Source organism: Trachypithecus francoisi, unplaced genomic scaffold (assembly GCF_009764315.1).
Source record: "Trachypithecus francoisi isolate TF-2019V2 unplaced genomic scaffold, Tfra_2.0 Lachesis_group15, whole genome shotgun sequence".
In the NCBI taxonomy this organism is placed as follows: Eukaryota; Metazoa; Chordata; class Mammalia; order Primates; family Cercopithecidae; genus Trachypithecus; species Trachypithecus francoisi.
This window is the reverse complement of record NW_022681460.1, coordinates 63,597,694-63,616,981: the sequence shown is the minus strand read 5'-3', so window position 1 is coordinate 63,616,981 and position 19,288 is coordinate 63,597,694. Positions and strand designations below refer to the sequence as shown.

The 19,288-nt window shown below is 41.4% G+C and overlaps 1 protein-coding gene across 1 annotated transcript in view; it reads left to right on the top strand.

Annotated features, from left to right (window-relative positions):
- CCDC170 (coiled-coil domain containing 170) overlaps positions 1 to 19,288 on the top strand; it is a 96,072-nt gene that overhangs the window by 51,035 nt on the left and 25,749 nt on the right. The window contains exons 6-7 of the mRNA XM_033235049.1: positions 12,122 to 12,322; positions 19,003 to 19,176. Coding sequence (XP_033090940.1) covers positions 12,122 to 12,322; positions 19,003 to 19,176 — 375 coding nt within the window. The remainder of the gene's footprint in view (positions 1 to 12,121; positions 12,323 to 19,002; positions 19,177 to 19,288) is intronic.

Below are 19,288 nucleotides of genomic sequence, written 5' to 3'. Positions count from 1 at the left end.
CTCAATTAGCTAAAAGCATCACTTAAGGCCAGGCATGGTGGCCTAGGACTGTAACCCCAGTTCATTTGGAGGTCAATGTAGTCACTTGAGGCCAGGAGTTCGAGACCAGCCTGAGCAATATAGTGAGACCCCTCTCTTTACTAAAAATAAAAATTAAGTCCCAGCTACTTGGGAGGCTGAAGTGGGAGAATTTCTTGAACCCACGAGTTTGAAGCTGCAGTGAGCTATGATTGTGTCTCTACACTCCAGCCTGGGCTACAGAGCAAATCTTGTCTCTAAAAAAAAAGTATCATTTAAATGTGGTTGTATTACTTTCCATTTTAATAGAAAGGCATGGGAGTCCCACAAGCCACATCTAACTACGATGCAGGTTCTGGAATTGGACCTGCCTGGTGCTGAATCCCGTCTCTGCTGTACATTCACTCACTGGCCATGTGAGCTTGGGCAGCTTCTCTGAGATACGGCCTCGGAGATTTTGTTTCCTTATCTGCAGAAAGGGGTTAGCACAGGTTCCATGACCTCTTATCTGAAATTCTTGGGGCCCAGTGTGTTTTTGAGCTCAGAATTTTTCAGAACTTAGAAAGGTAATGCAGAGGGCAGCCTTACACGGCCCTCCACTGTGGTGTCTGGGACAGTTCCCTACCATCAGTCACATTCACAGGTCTGCAGCAAAGGCGCCAGCAGCACTAAGTGGGATAAATGAAGACCGTAAATAGCCTCTTGTCATTTTGGGTCAGGATTTGCTGCCCAGCTGGGTCAGGTCAGGCCAAGCTTTGTCAGTAAATGACTTATGAAAAAACCTGGATCTTGGAATTACAGATAAAGGTTCCCAGACCTGTAACAGTATCTGGCTGATCAGGTTATTGTTTCATGTATGTATTGAATGAAAAAAATTGTTATAAAGATCTTAACTCATTGCCTGGCAAGTCACAACAATAAATATTAACTGTTGCTGCTGTTGCCTCTCCTTCTTCCTCCTTCTCTCCTCTTTTTCATAATGTATTGGTGCCTAGAACAGTCTTTTAGGGGCCCTATCTAACCAATGGAGAAAAATGGTTTAATTCACATATATGATTGAGGCTTGTTTAACTCTGTCATCTTGTTTCTACTATCAAGGATTCTCTTTTTCTATAAAGCTTTACCTAGCAGAGTCCGCTTCAGCCCAGGCTTTGGTTAAATTATCATCAAACCCAAATGATAGAAGTCCTAGTTAATGAGGCTTTAAAGTCAATGATCTCCAAAGTCCTCGTATAATTCCATTATGAACTATTTCTTCTATTGCTGTTGTGCTTGCTTAAAAGGAGAAAATGCATTTTTCCATCTTTTAATGTTACTAAAAAACTCAGAAGAATCACTAACTCAAAGTTCAGGGTTGCATTTGTCAATTTCCTTTAGTAATAGTAAATTCCCTTTAAAAATTCCCTGAAATTCAAGCTTGCAGTGAGCCAAGATCATGCCACTGCACTCCAGCCTGGGCGACAGAGTGAGACTCCATCTTAAAAAAATATATATATATGTTCTCAGAAATTCGCGCATACTCTAGGAGCAACCTTAGTGGACCCTTTAGCCAAGCGCATTTTCTTTTCTTTTCTTTTCCTTTTCTTCTTCTTCTTTTATTTTTTTGAGATGGAGTCTCACTCTGTCGCCTAGGCCAGAGTGCAGTGGTGCAAACTCAGTTCACTGCAACCTCCGCCTCCCAGGATCAAGTGATTCTCCTGCCTCAGCCTCCCGAGTAGCTGGGACTACAGGCATGTGCCAACACACCCAGCTAATTTTTGTATTTTTAGTAGAGATGGCATTTTACCATGTTGGCCAGGATGGTCTCGATCTCTTGACCTTGTGGTCTGCCCGCCTCAGCCTCCCAAAGTCCTGGGATTACAGGTGTGAGCCACCGTGCCTGGCTGCCAAGTGCATTTTCTATCTCTTTGTGGAGATAAAATGTCACGTGCTCCTTGGCTGTCCTCCACGCTAATGTGTAGAGGTCTCCGCGAGTAACTTAGTTTTTCTTGTGACTCAGTTTACATGGAGGTACTTGATTGGGAAAGAAAATGATTTATAGGTTTGGAAATAAGCTTCATTAAGTCATTTCTCTTAAATGGTAATAGATATACAGACAATTTCCAGCTCATGAAAATGCAATTAAAAAATTTTTCAACTTGACAATGGTGTGAAAGTGATACACACTCAGTGGAGACCATATTTTGAGTGTGCATGCAGCCGTCCTGTTTTTCACTTTCAGTATTCAACAAATTACGTGAGACTTTCAATACTTCATTATAGAATAGGCTTTGTGTTAGATGATTTTGCCCAAATATGGGCTAATGTAAGTGTTCTGAGCACTTGTAAGGTAGGGAAGGTGAAGCTGTGATGTTCGGTAGGTTAGGTGTATTAAATGCATTTCCGACTAAAGAAACTTTCAACTTACGACGTCTTTATCGGGACACAACCTCACCATTAGTCGAGGAGCATCTGTACCTCAATAGCTATTTTTTTTTTTTTTGGCCATTTCATTTTATTGCTTTCCACTTCTATATTTCCAAGTATTTTCCTAAAACTGCTTTAATCCCTGCATGTGAAACAAGGCACACAATTATCAGCATGATGTATATGTTTATTTTCTAAAGCCAAATGATGTAAATTGGTTAAGCTGGGTGTGCTTTCTCCCACTCCCCGTAAAAATTAGAATGATTCAGAGTCTTTTTAGTGCTTTTGTCTGCCATTCCTACCCTGTAATTTTTTTCAATAGCTGCTCTCCCTATTTAAAAGCCTGAAATCAAGCATATAGCTGGTGTCTTGTGTGACTCATCTTCAAGTAAAATCAGGAGAAAATGGATTTCATATATTGTCTTAGAAATGTTTCTAAAGAATGGGAGCTTTATGAATTGATGAAGCTGTTTGTTGAGGAGGCTGCATGTCCCTGCCAGCTGCCATGGCTACGCAAACAAGTCAGTGGCTGAGTAATACTGATGTGAAGGCTCAATGGCGGGTTCAGGCTCAGCTTGGCAGATTCTCCGCTTCAGGCCAGCTCCTGCTTCCCGAACGTTGCTTGCCTTGTTTACCCCCGTGCTACCCATTTTTCCCCTCCTGTGTTTGCAGTTCTCAGTAGAATTCAGGACACCACCCACACTTTTACAGCACGTCATTTCTACTTGTTCCTTGCATTTCTGCTGCTGGCAAGATTTAATCTTTTTAGAAGCTTTACGGTATCTTAGAGAAAGGTTTTTCGTCCTCAGAACTATTGGCATTTTGGACTGGATAATTTTTTTGCTGTGGGGACCTGTCCTGTGCATTGCAGGATTTTCAGCGGCGTCCTTGGCCTCTACCCGCTAGTAGCACTCCCCCTCCCAGTTTGTGACAACCACAGATGTCTTTAGACACAGCCTGATGTCCCCCGGGGGTCAAAATTGCCCCTAGTTGAAAACCACTGTCTTAGAGGAATGTTTTACTGTCAGGTTCCCACGAATTCTAAATGAGTATTTAGATGTTATTTAGCCCTGGAATTTCAGGACACCATAGCAGTTGTTTATGAAATAATGACTTCTTGCACAATGATAGAAAGTTATGACATTTTCAGATTTTACTTTAGAATTTTGAGGCAATTTTGTTTTCCTTCCTCCTTTTCCTCCTCCTTCTCCTCCTCTTCCTCCTCCTCTCCTCCTCCTCCTCATCCTCATCCTCCTCCTCCTCCTTCTTCTTCTTCTTTTTTTTTCCTTTCAGATGTTTCCTAACTGGGTAATCATCTGGATGATAATCGATTATGCATAGAAAGGACATGACCATGCCAATTTCTACGTCTTTTTCCAAATTAAAGACAAATTAATACAAGCTCACAAACCTCTGTCTGGACATTTTTCCTGTTCTGCTTTAGGTACACCTAAGGCTTATTTCCTCCCTTGAGGTGTTTGCTGGTCCAGGGGCTCTGTGGGAGCTGTGGGGACTCCGCCTGATGCTATAAAGCAAGGGTCTCCAACCCTCGGGCTGCGCACCTGCACCAGTGCATGGCCTAGTAGGAACTGGGCTGCACAGGAGGAGGTGAGCTGTGGGCGAGGGAGCATTACTGCCTGAGTTAACCTTGTGTCAGATCAGCAGTGGCATTAGATTCTCGTAGGAACGTGAACCCTGTTGTGAACTGGGCATGCGAGGGATCTAGGTTGCATGCACCTTATGAGAATCTAATGTCTGATGATCTGAGGTGGAGCAGTTTCATTCTGACACAAAAATTGTCTTCCACGAAACCAGTCTCTGGTGCCAAAAAGGCTAGTGACCTCTGCTCCACAGCCCCCTCCTCCCCATTCTGATCTCAGAGCCCGATTATCATTCTCCTGCTCTGTTCTTAACCCTGCCACCTACTAAAGTGAACATCTCCTCAGAAGCACCAGCACACTTCCATTTGGGACATTTCATTGTCCAAAATTATGCTGCATGGTCGCTCCGGGCTACAGGAGCATCTGAGAGAGTGAACAGATGGAAGTTTCAGCTTTTCCGGCCTCTCCAGTTATATGAGTTTCCTGGGGCTGCCATGACAAAGTACCACAACTGGGTGGCTTTAACAACAGAAAGTTCTTGCCTCACAGTTCTGGAGATGAGACGTCTGGGATCAAGGTGTCCGTAGGGCTGGTTCCTTCTGAGGGCTGTGAGGGAGAATCTGTCCCATGCCTCACTCCTAGCTTCTGCTGGCCTCAGGCATTGCATTATTTGTTGTAGGGATAGTGTTCTTCCTGTGTCTTCTATGCATGTCGGTCTTTGTGTCCAAATTTCCCCTCTTATAAGGACCCCAGTCATCTTGGATTAGGGTCAACCTTAGGGACCTCGTTTTAACTTCATCACCACTGTAAAGACCTGATTTCCAAAGAAGGTCACATTCTGAGGTACTGGGGGGCTTCAACATATCTTTTTTGGGGGGACCTAATTTAACTCAAAACAAAAGTTGAGGTGAACAGAGGGGGAGGGGTAGGGTTAGCCAGTCACAATGCTGGCCACACATGCCGACAGGAGGGAAGGAGAATTTGGTCGACACTTTCTAGTACCTGATAACTTACATATTCCCCAAGTGAAAATTATAACTTGAATAATTGGAAAAGAGTTTACGTCTAAAAGGCACTGGACTTTAAATGACCTAAGTGGCTCTTTCTTCAGTGTAGAACTTTCTGGCTTCTATTTGGTTTAATTTTAGCACAAAAATGTCTCTCTGGTGAAATCAACACATAGTTGTCCCTGGGGAGTGAATTAACTCTTTTAGAGCATTATGACTTTACTTTTAAAAACCATGCAGCTTATTCTTTAACTATATTGTGCTTTAGTGCCTTTTTTGTTTAAAGGTATGTATTCTTCACCCCTCACCCCCCGACTGCCCACCTCTAGTGTTGAAATATCTGGTGCATTTTGTCCCATAGAAGATCAGGTATATGTTAAGGAATGATCCTAAGAAAAAGAAAATAAGGGAAAGAAAGGCTTATTTATTGTTTAGACTTTTTGGTGTGAAAAACAGCACAAGTTTATAGTTTTGGTGTAGTACATATGTTCACTCAGGCACTGGCGTTTGATGTTCCCAAGAATGAGTCAGATTGGAATGTTAATTTATTTGAATTAATTTATCTAAATTTAGTTAGAAAAAAGATTGGTGATGTCGTATGCACTGACACCTAAATAAGCTTCTGAAGCTAAGTTCTGTGATCTGATAGAGTGCAGGAGGGCTCTCAGCTGCTTTCTTCTCTCTGGACACCAGAATCTTGGCATGGCAGGTATCCCCTGCAAATTTCAGCAATCTATGTATTAGTGGTTTTAAAGTCGCACTTTGCTGAGTCTCAAGGCTCTGGAGCGCACCCTTGGGTCCAGATGGGGTGAAGATGCAAAAGGACCTTCTTGCCTTTGATTCAAACACATTTGTTCCTTATTTGTTCTACCCAGAAAGACTTCTAGTTGAGAGAAAGACTATGCTGAAAATAGTTTGAGAAACATGACATAGGACAATTCCTAGAGGGTTCTTTAGTGCCTCATGGCGACAGCATAGGATTGATGGAACCCATACACTGGAGCAGTAACCCTGATGATGGAAATGGACACGATGCGTTGAACTTCAATACGGTGTGAAATGCTGTGAGGGTCAAATTATCTAAATCAGCTCATTGAGTCATCATAGCAAAGTCTACAAATTTCGGAGAGATTAGTTACTCACTTCAGTTAACCTGCTGGTAAGTGGTACAGGGGAACTTGAAACCAGGGCTATCTGACTCCAAAACCCCTGTCCTGCACTCTGGTCTACGTCAGATGCTCACATCTTCCTTCAGGGTCAGTATCACTCCCTTAGTCTAACTTACTTCAGTTACTCAGGGTGTCAGCTTCAGAATGGAGACCACACTGATTGATTTCTATAGAAGGCTTGCTTTCTTCCAGTAAAGTCGGTGGTGTGCTGACCACGGCTAAGTGATCACACAGTTCTCCCTCTCTCTGCTTAAGGTTTATTGAATCAGTTTTCTCTTTGATTTCGTTCTCTCTGCTATGTCATTTGTAGTATAGGAGATGTCGAAGGGTCTTCAGGTAGAAATACTCACTTTCTGTTTTCAGTCCAACATGAAACCACATCTCCTGATGTGCTATACTTCTAATAATGCGAACCAGTCCCTTGGGAGGCAGCATCTTGTGGACATTTTTCTGTAGATTACATTGTTTGTCGTACCAAGATAAACACTGTTTCTCTTGCATTAAGATCAGATTTATCTGCTATATTAGTAAGATATACTTACTAATATAACTATGAATGTATCAGTAGATATTTTTATTATTGGTAAGCAGGAAAGGTAGGAAATATGAAATGAAATGAAGTTTCTCAGAGTTTCATGTTCTGGGATGACACTAAAAATTTCATTGGTAAATATAATTCCTTAGATGTGGCTCTGAATAGCTTACCATCAAATATCTAATTTCAAGCACACACACAGAAGTGTAGAATTAATTGAATTATAGGTCTGGAAGCTTGAAAGCCATGGAAGCACAGGACTGAAGAGTTTACAGCTCAGGTAGTCTAAACTTCCTCATGTAGCACTTCAATCTGCATGGCAACATTCTTAATTGATATAAGCATACCTCAGAGACCACTGTAACAAAGCAAATGTCACAATAAAGTGAGTCACACAATTTTTTTTGGTTTCTCAGTGCATATAAAAGTTATGTTTATACTATGCATAGACTATGTAGTCTAATAAGTATGCAATAACCCTATATCTAAAAAACAACATAGATACCTTAATTAAAAATACTTTATTGCTAAGAAGTGCAAACAATCATCTCAGCCTTCCGCAAGTCATGATCATTTTGCTGGTGGAGGGTTTTGCTGCAATGTTGACGGCTACTGCTGATCACAATCCTGAAGGTTGGGGTGGCTGTGGCAATTTCTTAAAATAAGACAACAATGTGGTTGAAAACATCAACTGACTCTTTTTTTTCTCAAAAGATTTCTCTGTAACATGTGAGCTATTTGATAGAATTTTACCAACAGCAGAACTTCTTTCTAAATTGGGGTCAATCCTCTCAAACCATGCTTCTGCTTTGTCATCTAAGTTTATGTAATATTCTAAATGCTTCTTGTCATTTCAACAATGTTCACAGCATCTTCACTAGGAGTAAATTCCATCTCAATCATCATTTTCTTTGCTCATTCATGAGGAGCAACTCTTCATCCATTCAAATTTGATCATGAGATTACAGCAATTCAGCACATCTTTAGGCTCCACTTCTAATCTTCGTTCTCTTGCTATTTCCACAACATCTGCAGTTACTTCCTTCACTGAAGTCCTGAACCCCTCAGAGTCATCTCATAGATGATTCCTATGATGTTGATATTTTGACCTCTTCTCATGACTTATGAATGTCTTTAATGGTATCAAGAGTAGTGAATCCTTTCCAGAAGGTTTTGAATTTACTTTGCCCAGATCCATCAGAGGAATCGCTCTCTGTGGCAGCTATAGCCTTATGAAGTATATTTCTTAGATAATAAGACTTTAGAGTCAATATTACTCCTTGATCCATGGGCTGCAGAAAGAATACTGTGTTAGTAGGTGTGAAGACAACGTTCATCTCCTGTACATCTCTGTCAGAGTTCTTGGGTGACCAGGTACATTGTCAATGAGCAGTAATATTTTAAAAGGAATCTTTTATTGAGCCATAGGTCTCAACTGTGGGCTTGAAATATTCAGTAAAACATGATGTGAACAGATATGCTGTCATCCAGCTTTGCTGTTCCATTTCTAGAGCACAGTCAGAATAGATTTAGCATATTTCTTAAGGGGCCTAGGATCTTCAGAATGCTAAATGAGCATTGGCCTCAACTTCAAGTCACCAGCTGCATTAGCCTCTGAGAGAGTCAGCCTGTTCTTTGAAGCTTTGAAGGCAGGTATTGACTTCTCCTCTTTAGCTATGAAAGCCCTTCTTCCCATAGAAGGCTATTTTGCCTACATTGAAAGTCTGTTGTTTGGTGTCATCACCTTCATCAATGATCTTAGCTAGATCTTGTGGATAACTTGCCTCAGCTTCTGCATCAGCTCTTACTGCTTTGTCTTGTACTTTTATGTTGTGGAGATGGCTTCTTTCCTTAAATCTCATGAATCAATCTCTACTAGTTTCAAATTTTTCTTCTGCAGCCTCCTTAGGCTTCATAGATTTAAGGAGAGTTAGGGCCTTGCTCTGGATTAGGCTTTGGCTTAAGCGAATGTTATAGCTAGTTTGATGTCTATTCAGACCACTCAAACTTTCTCCATATCAGCAATAAGGCTGTTTTTTGTTATCATTTGTATGTGTCTTAGTCCATTTGTGTTGCCATAAAAGAATACCTGAGGCTGAGTAATTTCTAAAGAAAAGAGGTTTATTTGGCTCACAGTTCTGCAGGCTATACAAGAAGCACAGTGCCATCTACTTCTGGCAATGAACCTCAAGAAACTTTCACTCATGGCAGAAGATGAAGGGGAACAGGCATCACATGGCCAGAGAGAAAGAAAGGGAGAGAGAGGAGGAGGTGCCAGGCTCTTTTCAACAACCAGATCTCATGGGAACTAAGACTGAGCAGTCACTCAATTCTGTGAGAATGATACCAAATCGTTCATGAAGGATCTGCTCCCATGAACCAAACATCTCCTACTAGGCCCACCTCCAACCGTGAGGATCAAATTTTAACATGCGATTTAGAGGGGACAAATATCCACACTATATCAGTGTTTTTACTGGGGTAGCACTTTTTTTTTTTTTTTTTTTTTTGAGATGGGACCTTGCTCTGTCACCCAGGCTGGACTGCAATGGCGTGATCTCAGCTCACTGCAACCTGTGCCTCCTGGGTTCAAGTGATTCTCCTGTCTCAGCTTCCTGAGTAGCTGGGACTATAGGTGCCTGGCACCATGCCCGGCTAATTTTTGTATTTTTAGTAGAGATGGGGTTTCACCATATTGGTCAGCCTGGTCTTGAACTCCTGATCTAAGGTAATCCACCCACCTCAGCCTCCCAAAGTGCTGGGATTACAGGCGTGAGCCACCATGCCTGTCCTGGAGTTGCACTTTTAATTTCCTTCAAGAACGCTTCCTTTCTATTCCCAACTTGGCTAATTGTTTGGAGTAAGAGGCCCAATTTTTGGCCTGTCTCAGATTTCAACATGCCTTTCTTACTAAGCTTAGTCATTTCTAGCTTTTGAGTTAAAATGAGAGAAGTAAGACTCTTCCTTTTTTTTGAGATGGAGTCTCATTCTGTCACCCAGGCTGGAGTGCAGTGGCACGATCTTGGCTCACTGCAACCTCTGCCTCCCAGGTTCAAGTGATTTTCCTGCCTCAGCCTTCCGAGTAGCTGGGACTACAGGCATGCACCACCACGTCCAGCTAATTTTTGTATTTTTAGTAAAGATGGGTTTTCGCCATGTTGGCCAGGCTGCTCTTGAACTCCTGACCTCAGGTGATCCACCCACTTTGGCCTCCCAAAGTGCTGGGATTACAGGCATCAGTCACTATGCCTAGCCTGACTCTTCCTTTCATTTGAAAACTCAGAGGCCATTGTAAGGTTATTAACTGCCTTAATGTGAATATTGTTGTGTCTCAGGAAATAGGGAGGTCCAAGGAGAGTAAGAGAGATGTGGGGTCAGCCAGTTAGTGGAAAAGTCAGAAAGTACACATGTATCATTTAAGTTCACTGACTTATATGGGAGTGGTTTGTGGCACCCCAAACACTGCAATAGTAACATCAAAGATCTCTGATCATAGATCCCCATAACAGATATCAGAGTAATGAAAAACGTTTGAAATATTGCTAGTATTGCTGAAATGTGACACAGGGACACAAAGTGAGCATGTGCTGTCCGAAAAATGATGCTGATAGACTTGCTCAATGCAGGGTTGCCGCAAACCTTCAATTTGTAAAAAACCAAATATCTGTGAAGAGCAATAAAGTAAGTGCAATAAAGTGAGATATGCCCATAGTTAGCCAATTTCCGGCCATCTTCGGTGACTGGGAATCCACTCCCTACTAGACAGTGTCTTTAGACAGCTGTAATCATTATAACGTTTTCCCTTTCTTCTGTATTTTGATTATTTATTATTTTTAATTTTTTTGCTTAGATCTCACAGGGAAGAGTTTTTCCCTTCCTATAAAGGAATGCTTAAGTGAATGATGACACATTCTCATGATGAGTTCTTAATGCAGCCATTAAAATATTAAGAATTTAAAATGGCATGAGAATAATTAGGTAAAAACAAAGACACAAAATTGCATGCATAATATTCCAACTATATTTTAATGATACACGAAAACAAATTATTTAAAAATATTAATACTTTTTGCCTCTGGGTGGTGGGATCACAGGGGATTTTTTTTTGCTTGTTTATACGTTTTGTTTTTAAGGAAATTTTATGGGGATATCTTACTTTATAATTATAGGAACTGGGGAAAACATTTTCCTTTCAGAAATATGGAATTTATTCTCTGATTTATACCTACTGGTTCTCAATGTAGGCTCTGAGGGTAACTCAGAACAAATTCTTTTGTTCTCCTGTACAACAGCCTTTCAAAAAGTTTAAAGGCAGATTACGTGGTTAAGCATGGCTGTTTATAGATAGGCAGACAGAAATTGTTTTCTTTTTAAAAATTGAGACAGTAAAAATCTGAAACAGTCAGGATGTTTCCATTTCTGTGAGAGTGGTACTGTACTGTTATGTAAATACTATGTTTTTCCTCTTCTCTTCCAAAATAAACCATCAAAAGACAACAAATGTATCACCCTAGACTTGGTGGTTTTATTGAATCCAACATTTTATGAAACTGGATTGAGTAAAATCAGTTGGAGTTTTCTGAGAGTGTCCCTGAGGTCCTTGGTAAACTTGCACTCTTGGTTTGAAGGAATGATCACAACAAAAAGAGGAACTCCTCGGAAGGATGGGAGCATTGGGCAAATCAGGTGGGTTGTGGAGAGGCTGGAGGGACTTTAACATGGGACAGTACTCAGATCCCCCTGCCCTCTTGTACATTGACCTTGACCCTATTTAGAGTCACCATATTAAAGAGATTTTGACCTTTCCAATGCAAAAATGATATTACTCTATGACTATGTAGTGTAGAGTCAGTATCCCTGGAGTTTAGGGCGTAGGTAACCAATCTTCAATAGAAAGTTAAAAAAAGTTTGAAAAAGCATGTCTGTACATGAATTCCCTGTAATGCCCCAACGTTACCTACCAAGATTAATTAGCTGTCTAATCTTAAGTCAACTCAAAATGGTGAAAGCATTTTTCTGGGGAATGACTCTTCGTAGATTTTTACAGTACTTTTTGTCTTAATTCTTTTTCTTATTAAACTTTGAAACTCTTAGCAATAGTTTTGGGGTAAGTAAATGTTATCCATAAATTTTTATCGATTAACCTGTTAAAAGAATTATATAAAAATTAAAAATACCAATGGAAAAATTTTATTCAATAATGAATGTAGATTATTTTAAACAGAGGCAAATACAGCTATCAATTACATATTTTACATGGGATTTTTACAAATAATCTGGAAGTTGGTATCATAAACAGTTATGCTGCTTAGGCAGAGCAGTAGATGTGAACACTTCCTTCCATCTAAAACAAGGCTTATTCTTGACCTGTTTCTTTGTTTCCAGATGGTCTCCCAGCTTGAAGCCCAAATATCTGAGCTTGTTGAACAGTTGGGAAAGGAGTCTGAGTTTCACCAGAAAGCTCTCCAGAGGGCCCAGAAAGCAGAGAATATGTTGGAGACTCTTCAGGGTCAGCTGACACACCTGGAGGCAGAGCTGATTTCTGGAGATGTTTTGCGAGACAACTTGAATTTTGAGAAACAAAAAGTAATAACCTGAGGGCATATCCATGAGTGGAAGCATCTGTTGTAGTCTAAAATTTTACCTGAAAATATTCTGAATTTTACACTATTTAGTTTGGTTAAGTCCTGGACTTAATTAGTTAAGTCAATTTCAAGGAACAATGGGTTTGGAGCTTCCTTGATTCAAATTAATTTAATTAAACTCAACAAATATTTATTGAATGCATATCATATGAGGTCCTAAAGGTATGGCAAGCTAAAATATGAATAATACACAGTTTCTGATCTTAAAGGGCTCATAATTCGATAGGGGAGACAGATACTCAGATAATTTGCTGTACTATAAGTTTATATGTGTTGTATGTATTGAATCAGAAAGTTCTGTAGGAACTTCTAGATAAAGGGAAGATTTTATAGGAGAGGTGATAATTAAGTTCATTTTTGAAAGATAAGTCGGATTATAGTGGAGAGAGAAGACAGATACTGTAGGGGAAACAGTTTGAACAAAGGAATGAAATCTGGCAAGTGCATAGTGTATTCAGAGAATGCAAATTGGTGAATCCTGTATGGCTGGAACATGTTATTCTTGGTGGATCTGTGGCAAGAGAGAAGACTGGAATGGCTTAGACTAAAAAGATGGAGTGCTCTTTACTCTGTAGAATATGAAGCGTGGTAAGTGTGAGCATTATGGTATTTTATTTTATTTTTATTATTTTTATGTTTTTGAGATGGAGTCTCGCTCTGTTGCCCAGGCTGGAGTGCAGTGGCGCCATCTCGGGCTCACTGCAAGCTCCACCTCCCGGGTTCACGCCATTCTCCTGCCTCAGCCTCCCGAGTAGCTGGGACTACAGGCACCAGCCACCTCGCCCGGCTAATTTTTGGTATTTTTAGTAGGGATGCAGTTTCACCGTGTTAGCCAGGATGGTCTCGATCTCCTGACCTCGTGATGTGCCCGCCTCGGCCTCCCAAAGTGCTGGGATTACAGGTTTGAGCCACCGCGCCCGGCCACATTGCAGTATTTTAGAAAGATAGAGAGATGTCCCTGTGGAGCTGAGATTGTGGCATGGAGAGTCTCGGAAACAATGGCGCTGATAACCCAGCGGGAGAGGAGAGTTAAATGGGAAGAGAAGGGGCCCACACGGAGGATTTGAGTGTGGGGACATTGTCAGTGATCTTTGACAGGCAGTTTTGGTAGAGTGGTGGAGAGCAGAAGCCAGTTGGCTTTGCGCTGAGGGGAGACTTGAGAGGAAGGGGAGCGACCTCCAGTAAACCAGTGTGAAATCTGGTGACCAAAGAGAAGACGGACATGAGGCAGTGGCTGTGAAAACCAAGATCAAAGAAAGGTTTTGCTGGACAGGATGGGGAGGAAAGTGTGGACTGAAAGAGTCCGTAGGAGGGAGTGTGGGAAGGGAAAGGGAGGCACAGGGGCTCAAGAGCCTCGATGCAGAATTTGGCATGAAAAATACTCTTAAGTTGAAACGTCTACACTCAAGTAACATATTCCTTTTCATTCTTCTGTACTTAAAACATTGAGGAATCGTCTTGCCTGCACTGAGGTTGGATATACAAAGATGTGCCAAAGGTGTCTGTGGAAAATCAAGTCCAGCGGATGAGACAGGGAGATCGGGGCGTAATAGTATAATAGCGCAATTAGTGCACAGTAGTGCAATTAGTGCCATGATGGAGACAGGTATAAAATCTGACAGAAACCTGGAAAAAGGAGCAATGACTTTTTTTCTGTGCGGTAAGTAAGCCATCTTCACAGAAAAGGGGAGTATTAAAGGATGAGTAGGAATTTGTCAGGCAGAAGGGGGGGAAGGAATTTGAGGCAGAAAAAATAGCTGGAACAAAGAAGAAATGGAGGTGTGAGAAGATGGCTCGGGAAATGAATGAGGTGCAGGGAGCATGGGACAGGATACTTGGTGAAACCAAAGGCGTGAGACGGCACTGGAGGCAGGTGTAGGAATCATTGAAATAGGTCAGTCTAATGGCTCAGGCTTCATTGCATAGGTAATGGGAAGCCAGAGAAGGTTTTTGAGTAAAAGAAAGATTTCCCTCAAGTCAGACTGGCTTAGAGGGTAGCAGCGGTGTCCAACCTTTTGGCTACCCTGGGCCACATTGGAAGAAGAATAATTGTCTTGGGCCACACATAAAATACACTAACAGTAGTGATAGCCTATAAGCTAAAACAAACAAACAACACACACACACACACACACACAAACAAAAAACAACTATGCACAATTTTTGAGATATCTGCCACAACAGATAAACAAAAAAGTCCTTGCATTCAAAGGGCTGGACACAGCTGAAGGAAGGTAGGGAGCCCAGTCGGTGGCTCCCCGACTGGTCCAGTTTAGAAGATAGTCCAGTTCAGACTAGTCCAGTTCAGAAGATAATAAAGATCTGAACCATGTAGTGGTTTTGTGAATGGAAACAGGGGCTAGATTTGAGAAGTCTGGGAGAGTGGAGATAGCTTTTTCTATTAGATATCTGTAAAGGTGTGATGGTGGAAAATTTGATTTTGTAAAGAAATATTGGCTCGGCTTGGTAGCTCACACCTATAATCCCAGCACTTTGGGAGGTTGATGCAGGCGGATCGCTTGAGCTCTGGAGTTCAAGACCAGCCTGGGCAATATGGCGAAATCCCATCTTTACAAAAGACACAAAAATTAGCTGGGCATGGTGACACGCACTTGTGGTCCCAGCTACCTGGGAGGCTGAGATGGGAGGATAGCTTGAGCCTGGGAGGTGGAGGTTGCAGTGAGCTGGGATCACACCACTTCAGCCTGGGTGACAGAGTGAGACCCTGTCTCAACAAACAAACAAAAAAACAAACAAACAAAAAACAAAAACAGGCCAGACGTGATGGCTCATGCCTGTAATCCCAGCACTTTAGGAGGCTGAGGCAGGTGGATCACTTGAGGTCAGGAGTTGAAGAACAGTCCGACCAACATGGTGAAACCCCATCTCTACTAAAAAATACAAAACATTAGCCAGGTGTGTTGGTGTGTGCCTGTAACCCCAGCTACCCAGGAAGCTGAGGCAGGAGAATTGCTTGAATTTGAGAGGCGGAGGTTGCAGTGAGCAGAGATCGTGCCATTGTACTCCAGCCTAGGGTGACAGAGACTCCCTCTCAAAACAAATAAGCAAAATAAAACAAAAAACCACAACCAAACAAAATGAAATATTGCACCTGAGTATGGTAATGTAAATTGAAAGCCACATTACTGCCTGCGGGACAGCTTCACCTGCATGGTCCGTGAACACCAAAATATATTCAAAACTGAAAGGACATCTGTTCAAATTTGTCCCTCTCCTGCTTCAGTCATGGTGGTAATCTACCTCCATTTGCTCAAGCCTTCTTCAACACTTCCCTTTTTGAAATCAATTCCTAAGCCCTATAAATCCTGTCTCCTTACTAGATCTCCAATGCCTCCCCCATCTCTATATCCAGCAGCTGTGCTTTGGCTCTGAGCATTGTGCTCGTTAACACCGACTAGGGAAACAACCTAGTAACTGAGCTCCCGGCACTGTTCTTCATGCCTCAGATGTATTCTCTTCATTGCTGCCAGGGAGGTCTTAATGAAACGTGTGCCTAATCTTCTCTTTCTTTATCTCCAAACTGGCCAGTGGCTCTCTGGGGGCCCTAGGCTCAGGTACAGATTCCTTCTTTTTCCATGGCTTCACATTCTGTGAGCTGGCCAGGTGGTCTCTCCATCTTCCCTTTCCCCTGTAATTTCTCCTGCCAGCGGGGGGCAAACTCAGAAGCCTTCTGGGAGCGGCGGGACCCTGGTGGGGTCTGCGGTGATTGCGGAGCCTAAAGACATCCATGCAAATTTGTAGCAGCACTCACTCCTCCGGTCTCCTCCAGCTGCCTCCCGCACTGCCCACAGCTATTCTCACTGAGAGAATGTTCTCCTCACCTCCTTTACCTGATAACAGCAGTCTCTTCAAGATTCAGCTCAAATACTGCTTCGCCTGGCAGTCTTCCCTAGGAGACTTACCTATCTTTCCTTATGCTCTCTAAGCATAATGTATCTGCCTCTCTCATGGTACTTTTTTACCCTTATTGGATTGTTTTTAAATTTTTTTCGTCTCCAAATATTCCAAGCTTCTTGAGGCTGGAAGAAATGATCTTTTTCCTGTGTTTCTCCAGGGCCTAGAGAAAGAGTCAATAAATATTATATGAATTATAGAAGAAATATGTCAAAGGCAGGAATTTCAGGTGGATTGGTATTCCCTTCCCTTACTATAAAGGAATCATTAATTTTAATTGGGATTGTGTCCAAATAACTCTCAGTTGTGAAAGCAAGTTATGTAAGCTAATTCTGTCCATGGTGAATCTTCTGTCGTTAACTGCATATGAAATGCGTGTTCTGGTAAGGATGGATAGTATCATGTAAGTTGAAAAGTAAAGTTGCACAGTTGAAATGCTAAATGCAGGTAATCTAGGCAGACTCAAAGACAGTAGAATGCACAGTTTCTTATTTATGCTGAACTGTCATTCAAGTGAACAATATATACAGTAATCCTTCATTTCTATGTAGTTAAAAGTTTCTAGTAACCTTAATCTTCTGAAGTATAGCCCAAATCCTTGAAATAGAAACTTTCTCTATGGGATCTTCCTCTGCTTGGTCTTGTCTTAATCCCTTTTTGCCTGTTGTAGTCCTGGCCCACTAAATGGATGGGTCATACATAGAAATAGAAAAAAAGAGGGTTTCGTACCATCATGTAAAAGGTATTTATCTATTTTAGGTAAGATACAAGCAATAGCACTTAGGTGACTTTCACAGACAAAGATTAAAAATTAAAAATTCCATATAGAGAGCTGATACAGCATTATAAAGTGATAACCAGAGGATGTAGAGACAAAAGCAGTTTATGGGATTGTAGCACAATGCAATAAGTGGTATTTGCAATGACTGTGACTTATAAAGAAGAGATAAAATTGTATTCATATGTATGTTATTTGCCAAAACTGGAAAATAAACACTCATAAATAATTTCATCCTGATAATTAAAACATGGCTAGTTCTGGGCTTTAAGCTGGTGTGCTTCAGTTGGCAGGAAATTGTACCTATTTAAACATTTAATTGCCTGAAAATGCCAGATGGATAAATTATTGCAATCAGAAGAAAATATCAAAGATAAAACCCAAATCATGAAATTATGATATAGAAAGCTCATTGATTGATTTATTCATCCAGTAAGCACTTAGTAAGCATTATCTTATGTGTGGACTTGCCAGATAAACCACAGAAATCAAGTAGAGGAAAACCTTTAAATAGCTTTCTAACTGTAGACTGCTAAAATATGAACCCTGACTTCCTTCATACAGCTCTGTTTTAGGGAGGAGTGTTCATTTAACTTAATTTTACTTAATTTAACTTAATTTTAAAGACATTTTCTAAAACATCTTAATTAATAAAAAAAGACCCGAAAATCTTGTTCAAAATGTTTTTGGATGGTGCGCTTTGAGTTTGGAATGCTCTGTAGAGCCTAAGAAGAGTAAAGTGGCAACTGGCTAAGTTGTCAGGGTCCACCTTTGAGGCCAGAGACCAGTTAGGTGGGAAAAATTCCCAAGGAAGGTGCGTGGGTGGGTGTATTAGTCCATTTTCACACTGCTGATAAAGACATAGGCTGGGCATGGTGGCTCACATCTGTAATCCTAGCACTTTGGGACGCCAAGACGAGTGGATCACCTGAGGTCAGGAGTTTGAGACCAGCCTGCCCAATGTGGTGAAATCCTATCTCTACTAAAAATACAAAAAAATTAGCCAGGCATGGTGGCACGTGCCTGTAATCCCAGCTACCTGGGGGGCTGAGGCAGGAGAATTGCTGGAACCTGGGAGGCAGAGGCTGCAGTGAGCTGAGATCAAGCCACTGCACTCCAGCCTGGGCAACAGAGGAAGACTCTGTCTCAAAATAAATAAATAAATAAAATAAATAAAAATAAAAAAATAAAAAAAAAATAAAAAAAGACATACCTGAGGCTGGGTAATTTATAAAGAAAAAGAGGTTTAATGGACTCACAGTTCCACGTGGCTCAGGCGTCCTCACAATCATGGTGGAAGAGTAAGGGATGTCTTACATGGTGGCATGCAGAGAGAGAGAGAGAGAGAGAATGAGACCCAAGCAAAAGGGGTTTTCCCTGATAAAACCATCAGATGTCATGTGACTTATTCTCTACCATGAGAACAGTATGGGGGAAACTGCCCCCATGATTCAATTATCTTCCACCAGGTCCCTCCCTCAACATGTGGGAATTATGGGAGCTACAATTCAGGATGAGATTTGAGTAGTGACACAGCCAAACCCTATCAATGGGTGGATCCCAGGGACTGGATTAGCCTGGGAGGGGCATGGTCGCAGCAGCAAGTTGTCAAAGCAGAGAGATGAAGATGTAATCAAACATAGCCAAATGTGTTGTTTGGCAGGGTTAAGAAAAGTATATAATATTCGACTGAACATCAACATCAAGGGCTAGGAGAGTCAAGAGCATTCAAACAAGGGGTAGGCAGGGAACTGGCAGAATGGTTCAGGAATTTATTACCACATATTGGATCAGAGTCCATGCTCCACTCTATGCTCTCTGCAAAGGAGAATTACCTGTAAGCTTGGGAGAAAGAGGAAAAGATTCTGTGAGATCACCCATTAACTTTGACTTTTGTGTCCTATTTTTGTTTTTGTTCTTGGGTTTAGTATCTTAAATTTCTGGATCAGCTTTCACAGAAAATGAAGTTGGACCAGATGGCTGCCGAACTTGGTTTTGACATGCGGCTGGATGTGGTTTTAGCTCGAACAGAGCAGCTGGTTCGTCTTGAGAGCAATGCAGTCATTGAGAATAAGACCATTGCCCACAATTTGCAGAGAAAGGTAGGGGATATTGAAACTTGCTAGTATTGAGAGAAGAAATTTCTGAAAAACCCAAACATTGAAAAATAATGTACTGCCACCATATTTACCGGTGTAACTCGGAAGAATCTTA